Source organism: Chanos chanos, chromosome 4 (genome assembly GCF_902362185.1).
Source record: "Chanos chanos chromosome 4, fChaCha1.1, whole genome shotgun sequence".
NCBI classification, from domain to species: domain Eukaryota; kingdom Metazoa; phylum Chordata; class Actinopteri; order Gonorynchiformes; family Chanidae; genus Chanos; species Chanos chanos.
The window spans coordinates 11376852-11384698 of record NC_044498.1 but is presented as its reverse complement, the minus strand read 5'-3'; the positions used below and the strand labels follow the sequence as shown (position 1 = coordinate 11384698).

Genomic DNA, 7847 nt, shown 5'->3' with positions numbered 1-7847 from the left:
TAAAGGACTTCTAAGCCCATTTTAAAGGCATGCATTTATTCTAGGCTGTGTCCTTAAATAGCCAACCTACTGTCTTTAAGAGTTTCAAGTTTACTTTCTGAGAAGGTAAAAGGGAAAATCTAAACTATTTCTCCTAATATAAAAGGAGAGATTATAACACACCCAGAGATAAAGATTTCTCTAAATACATATTTTGCCCACCACTGAAATTTGAAAAATATTTTCTGGATGAGATGGATATTCTCAGAATGGGCTACGCCTTAGACTTTAATTATATCCTGGGCAATGCCATATAATCCTTAGAACACTTAATTCCAACAAAAAATCTAACTTGTCCAAACATACTTGTAGCTTAAAGTCTGTGATGTCTGCTCTGTTCTTCCCATCCATGGGAAGGAAGTTGGCAGACACACTCATACACAGGGAGAAATATACAGACACACACAGACACACACACACACACACACACACACATAGAAACTATGTTGTAAATCTAGTGGTGTGTGCCAGTTGCTCTCTCCCTTCCATTGTCTCATGAGTCCATGAGCCAGCACACACACACACACACACACACACACACACACACACACACACACACTCCTCCATAACTGTCTCACAGGGTTGGAAACTGAACCTTTTTTCTTTAAGGCTAACACTGCATTGATTGTCACAGCTGAGTCAGATACACTTGCGCGATCTCAAACACACACACACAAACACACACACACACACACACACACACACCCTCTCTCCTCCCCTCAGGGTCCGCCCAGGACTCTGGCTATATGAGAGGGCAGTGCTTGATACAGCTGCACTCTCCCAGAGACTCCAGCTCAGAGAAAATCTGTAGCGGTTGAACCTGACTGCAACTCCTTGAATTCATCCAGCGATTCATCCAGCCATCCATCCATCCATCATGTCTCAGTATAGCTTTTCTCGCACTTCCACCAAGGGTCCTGTCTCCTTCACCAGCAGTTCAATCATTAGCCAGGGCAGAGGGATAGTGTCAGGTGCACCCAAGGCCTTCAGCGTTTATGGCGGAGGTGCAGGTGGCAGCACACGCATCTCCTCTGCTTCAAGCTATGGTGGTGGATATGGCTTGGGAGCTGGTAGAGGTGGCTACCAAGTGTCCACTTGTGTGGATTCTGATGTTCTCAGCCTAAACGAGAAGCTCACCATGCAGAACCTGAACGACCGTCTGGCATCCTATCTGCAGAAGGTCCGCTCTCTGGAGAAGGCCAACGCCGACCTGGAACTGAAGATCCGCGAGTACTACGAGAAGAAGGGTCCGATCGCTCAGCGTGACTACAGCCACTATTGGGCCACCATCAATGATCTCAAAGATAAGGTATATTAAAATAGTCCTACTGAGTAGTTTCATGAGAGACAGCAGAGGTTTTCCATGATGCCTTTGCAATATCCTATATTTAGTAATACTGTTGTCCAAAGGCGTCAAATAATCTGCTGCATTTATTGATGTACATTCCATACACATCTGCTGCACACCTTAAGGAAATACAGGTTGCTGTAAATTATAAACCAAGTAAATCACTGTATAAAAATGCGAAACAGTTTTATTTTAATTTTTTTTTTTAATTTGTAAACAAAGCTTTTTAAAAATAATCAGACATTTCACACTATTCTGTCAGTAAGGTATAAAAGGTCATGTCGCACTTACATAATCAGTACAGACTACAATGCCATGACTCACTTGTCAAGGACTTAAAGCAACAATTCATACAGTGTCTTTTATACACAGTTTATAGTTTGCAGCACAAAGTATAAAGATACAGGATGAACCAGTTATTGGTCCAGTTACAAATCTGTTTGCATGCTCCAAGGCAATTAAAGTTAAGTTCTGGCATTATCACATGATGTAGCATGCAACTGCCCAGTTTCATTGCAGATAAACTCCCTCCCTCTTGACAGATTAGAGCCGCCACCGTCGCCAATGCAAACGTCCTTCTCCAGATTGACAACTCTAAACTTGCTGCTGACGACTTTAGGACAAAGTGAGTGCATTTTGATTGCTTTTAGCATTGCCTTTAGATGCCACATTCATAATGTATATGCTTGGCTTACAAACCAAACAAGTAGTTCCTGGGTCAGGGCTCCTCAAATTTAATTCTGTAGGCCCAGAATCTTGCTTGTTGTCATATCAACCAAACGCACATTATTCCCAGGTAAAATCAACTTCCAGTTATGAGCTATGGGCAAGTACTTGCAGGATTCAAAACCTTCATTACAAGGTTTGATGAACCCTATGGTGGTTTGTACTGTTTTCAACTTTCATCTCTCCACCAATCAGGTACGAGCACGAGCTGATGATGAGGCAGTCAGTGGAGGCTGACATTGCCAACCTGCGTCGCCTGCTTGATCAGACAACTCTCACCAAGTCTGACCTGGAGATGCAGATTGAGGGTCTGCAAGATGAGCTGATCTTCCTGAAGAAGAACCACCAAGAGGTTCATGCTGTCCTTCAATTTAATTTGGCAATGAGCACAGACAAAACTACCCCTAGCAAGATTCTGAATAGAGCAATGCATCAGGGAATATCTCAAAAAAGGCACCTCTCCTAAATAACCGAACTCTGAACAGGGTTGCATTTCCTGCAAAAAAAAATTATCCATGGTGTTCTCCTGTACAAAATCAACAAGGCCTAAGCAACTTTCCTAGCAAGACCTTTTATTTGCTTAGAAACAGTCAGATATGAGTTTTTTTTTCTCTCTCAAATTATGTTTATATTTTACCTAAATGTAACTCACCATTTACCTCTGGTGCTCTGGTGTGTATCAGGAGTTGGCAGCACTGCGATCTCAACTTACCGGCACAGTCAACGTGGAGGTGGACGCGGCTCCTCAGCAAGACCTCAACAGGGTCCTGGAAGAGATTCGCTCCCAATACGAGAGCATCATCGACAAACATCGTCGTGATCAGGAGGCCTGGTTCAATGACAAGGTAACCATGTTGACATTGATTAAAGAATCGAATCGTTTTGTAGTTAGACCACATTTAGCAGCTCTGTTTTATGTTCCACCTCCTGACTTGGATATTTAATGCAAACACAGCAAGCAGAGAGTTAAAGTACAACTACTTCAATTGTACTGTTCATGGTATATTTAAATCTAGGTTTGTCAGTTGATTTTGTATGCTTGTCCACATGTATGTATGTATGTATGTATGTGTTATATGAACGTGTGCATGTTGTTTTCTAACAGTCAGCGACCCTGTCCAAGGAAATCACCATCAGCACAGAGACCATCCAGACATCCAAGACAGAAATCTCAGACCTGCGACGTACTTTACAGGGCCTGGAGATTGAACTACAGTCCCAGCTCAGTATGGTGAGTCTAGGGATGGGCTGAGAAAGAGATCATTTTAAGAAGGGTACGAATGATAGTTTACTCTAAAGTTAAAGAGTTTGAGAACAGAAGAAAGTGTTCAAAAACAGAAAGAACAGGAAAAGAAGCATAATAGAGTGATGAAAAGCAAACAGAAGAAAAAAAGTGATCAGTGAGTATGATGCAATGCTGAAAGAACTTTCTCTCAATTTCCTAAACCTCCCCCTCTCTCAGAAAAGATTAAGTAAAGAGAAAGGAATGCGGGAAAGATTTGGTTAGGAGAAGGCTGTCTGCACATCAAGGCTTCTTGCATTTGGGTGTGGACTTACACCCTTTCTCAACACTGCTTTGAGTCTGTATTCAGGAGCTTACACATTTCAGAATAGCTGTGAGAAAATATTTATCTAATGCTTGTGTTCAGCTGCGGAAAAGCACTTTTATTTAGGCTGGTTTCCAAGAGGGGACACGATAAGCAAAGATGCAGAAGAAGCAGACAAGGAAAATATATTTGGTTTATATCCGTTAACTCTGAGACACATTCATTCACCACGGTCCTATGGGCACATGGTTCCACAATTATCAGTATCCATTTGCACTGCTATTTGTCGCCTGGTAACAAGAAGGGGTTATCTGAAGTGAATCTTTGGCTACCGTACTGAATATTAGTGTCAGTACTCATTATACAGTCAGGACTGGGGTATCCTCTGGGTTGGCTGAGAGACATGACCTGTCCATCTCTCTCTTTCATTCATATAGAAAGCAGCACTGGAGAACACGGTAGCTGAAACAGAGGCTCGCTACAGTGCTATGCTAGCAAGTTTCCAGGGCCAGATAAACAGTCTGGAGGCTGAGCTGGCTCAGGTACGGGCCACCATTGAACAACAGGGCCGTGATTACCGCATGCTGCTGGATGTCAAGACCCGTCTGGAGCAGGAGATTGCCACCTACAGAAGCCTCCTTGAAAAGGAAGATATCAAGTAAGAGAGCTAGCTAAATTGCGCTAAGCTAGTTTTTTAAATGAATATATCTGAATAATTATAGAAATTATACAAATAGCAGCCATTATTATAATGTTTATACCGGCCACGTAAATTGTGTGACTTTTTTTTTTTTTAATGAACTCTTCTTATCCTTATTCATAGTTCTACACAATTAGATAGTGTTCAGAACAGTATTCAAGCCTGCTGTTCAAGAAACCAAAGACATTTCCTGAGTGTTATTTAAGCACAAATAAATGTATTGAGTGTTTTCCCTTCTTTTTTCATGTTCAGTTTTGTGTGTGTTTTCTGAACACAATAGAATAAAACACTTTTTCACTCTGCTCTTTTTACAGGATGCAGACTCAAGGTAAGTATTAAACATTATGTATCCCTACAAGCTGTTATTATGGCAGGGTAAGGGTTGCTGACATAATGAATATTGACAAATTGCTGTTCAGGATGTTATCAACCTTGATCTTTCTTTTTTTTTTAGGTTCACAGTCATCCACTGTCACAACAACCACAGTGCGCTACTAGAACAGCAATATGTAAAACTGGCATCCTGAGACAAAGGGAAAGGCACCTACAGTCACCCTTAAACACACACAAATGTTTAAAACTTGCTTTGAAATGTCATGAGAGGAATAACTAAGGCTAGCATGTTTCTTAGAAATAGTTACTCCCTAGAAGGCAAATGTTATCTTGGTCTATATGGCATGCTGCAGAGGTTAGTTTGGTTTAAGAAATGATGTAGAACACCTGTGCTTTTATGCGTGAGTGTTTGTGATTGTGTGTCAAACTAGTCTCAGACAATAAAGCTGCTGGTGAAACTACTGAATGCCCTTTCACTTTTCTTTCTGTGTGCTGAATATAGCATAATGAACTGAGTGTGGTAATTTGGAGGTCATAAAGGCTTTAATGAAAGTAAATGAGAGTGACCACAGCATAATTCAAAAATAACAAAGGGTCAGTCATTTTCAGAATTTAATCTGACCGTCTCCCATTCTTTCATTTGTCCTTTTGTGTGAACAGTGGAACTCGAAAGCTATTTACCATTGTGTTGATGATCCTTTTCTCAAACATTGTTTTAGATCAAAATCAAGTAAAAATTAGGCCAGAATTAATTTACAGTCTGATAATCATACCACTCCCTATACTCCCAATGCAGCGTTACCACAGGCTATTACAACAATAACACCAACCTTCTCTCTAGTCTGATAATGTGTTGCCTAGAGACAGACACCACAAACACTTTGGAAACAGAAACATTCTTTGGGGTGTGTACGTGTGTAAGGAAATCCCATAGAGAAAATAGTAGAAAAGAACAGACCTGCTCCAAAGTGACTATTAAGTTATTGTATAGCCCTTAGTCACTGAAGTAAAGTTTATAGCTGTTTGATAAAAAACCATAATTCTTTTTCATGGTAAAAGAAGAAGTATAAAAGGTTCAAAGGTACAGAGGGTGCTGATAATTGATGCAGACATTGACAGTTCTGACCACAGAGACTGCAAAAAGGAATTCAACACACACACACACACACACACACACACACAGGCATTAGCAGAACAACAGCCAAAGGTAAACAGGAAAAATTGTCTTGGTTTTTCAACTCATTTTATGCAAGACAGTCACAGCCTGGGAAAAGAGTTCATAACAAAGAGTTTGTGTAATGTTGAAGGGTTGAAGAGCATTGAAGTGTATTTTAACTCTGTCACACTCTCTGAGTAAGCCTTCATTGTGCAATGTAATCGGTTTTCTGAAACTACAGATGTGATCTTAAAGCAGTTCAGTGATTTTAAAGCAGTGGGAACATTTAGTAATATGAGTTTGAGGAAGTCAGGGGCTCTTGCACTCAGAAATTCATAACTTTAGTTCTTTTTGTAATAATGTCACAGAAGTGTTTAAGTATTTCTACTGGACTATTGAGTGACTAGATCAGTTTTCTACAATAAAGAAAATTCTGTGTCTTTTAGAACGGGAGGAAGAGATGTGCTCCACACTTAGCTCTCCCAGATTCCCAAAATAGCACAGTGATGTGTAAATCTGTTGAGTGGGGAGCCCATGGAAAATGTGTTCAAAGTTGAAGTAAAAGTGGTCATTTTATACACTGTATTCACACAATCACAATTGAATTAAAGTTTTGAAAACTTTGCATTTGGATTTGGATTTATATTTTTTTGTCAACTGAGACAAAAAGTCCTAAACTGAGAAAAACTACCCCAAAGTAATCTGATTATACTGGCAGACTATACATGCCTGGTTAAGCATTTAATGCTGTATTTTAAGAGGAAGAAATACATGCAGGAGTGAGATCATGTTGTGAAGGCTGGAGCACAAATCAATTTTGGTTTGAAACATTGCATTCAGAGTGTCAAAGCTGTCACAATATTTTCAGAGTTTGATTTTAGCTTGCCGTTTGTTTTTGGGGTTTTTTTGTGTAGAGTTTTAGTGCTTGAACACTTAGGTTTGAAAACTGTGTTTATGTATCTCAGTCTTATTGCGCCCCCTTCTGACTTTTTTTTTTTAAAGAGGGGAAGAACAAACTGTAATAGCATATGTCTTACAGATGGAGGGGATGTTGTTCCAAAAATGTCTCAGCTGTTAAACGACTGAATAATTTTATAGTTCTATATCTTACAGTTCTTGAAACTAAACAACCAAAGAACAAAAGACTAAAACAATAATCTTAAGTACATTTATAGACTTTTTAGATGATTTAGAGGAGATATCCTTACATGATAAGGAAAACTAAAATCTATGCCTGGGTCAATAAGAATGATAAATAAAACTTGAAACTGGTACAGGGAAAGAGTCTGAGTATGTGCATTATATCTCAGTTTGTTTGTTTTTATTACTTTGGCTGAAAATGTGTTTATCTTTCTCTCGTCGGTTCAGTTTTCTATTGACTGCTTCTGAAAATACCTGGATGTACAATTCCTGAGCCCAGGATTCATTCAGTGGTCACTACTGTGGTGACATCTGCTGGGGAGGAAAAAAACAAAACAAAACAAAACAAAATGAACGGGAGGTGTAGACTATTTATCTCACTGAACTACTGACACATTCTTGTTTACAGCAAGGTAATGTCTGATTCCTGAGGAGAGAGGACAGAGGCATAAGTACTGAGTCTGTTTCCATGGAGAAGTCTGTCCCATTTTCAGAAAGAATTCTGAGCCTCATAATCAGAATTTTTTATTAACTGCTGCTACGTTTCAGAGGGTTGTTGTTCATACAGTGGTTACTTTCAGAGTCAAATGATTTGCATACTGGAGCTATCTGAGGATTTTAATGGTTCCACAAATATATTTTTATTTACATAGACATGGTACTAGAAGTCATGCAGGAGAATAATTTGCAAAATTATATTATGAGGAGAATGAAGTAAAGAGAGCTTTGAAGGACACCCTGTGTGAATATTAAAGATTATGATTTACAAGCGTTACTGATGTGTTGTAGTTTGTCGCAAAGAAAAGGCTGGAACAAGGAAAGCACAGGAGAACACCTTACAAGTGAGTTCAAGGAGCC

The 7847-nt window shown here is 39.6% G+C and overlaps 1 protein-coding gene across 1 annotated transcript; it reads left to right on the top strand.

The window, feature by feature from the left end:
* Nucleotides 1–828: 828 nt before the first annotated feature.
* Nucleotides 829–5154, top strand: krt94 (keratin 94). The gene is made up of 8 exons (XM_030770657.1): nt 829–1348; nt 1930–2012; nt 2309–2465; nt 2797–2958; nt 3219–3344; nt 4098–4318; nt 4675–4688; nt 4815–5154. The coding sequence occupies exons 1-8, from the start codon at nt 917–919 to the stop codon at nt 4856–4858; spliced, it is 1239 nt and encodes a 412-aa protein (XP_030626517.1). The 5' UTR covers nt 829–916; the 3' UTR covers nt 4859–5154.
* The last annotated feature ends 2693 nt before the right edge of the window (nt 5155–7847 follow it).

Bases quoted from the DNA above. Each gene is read 5' to 3' on its own strand.
- krt94 (XM_030770657.1), top strand. From the start codon at position 917: ATGTCTCAGTATAGCTTTTCTCGCACTTCCACCAAGGGTCCTGTCTCC. The intron at 2,959-3,218 runs GTAACCATGTTG...GTTTTCTAACAG, and splicing joins AGGCCTGGTTCAATGACAAG to TCAGCGACCCTGTCCAAGGA. The intron at 3,345-4,097 runs GTGAGTCTAGGG...TCATTCATATAG, and splicing joins TACAGTCCCAGCTCAGTATG to AAAGCAGCACTGGAGAACAC.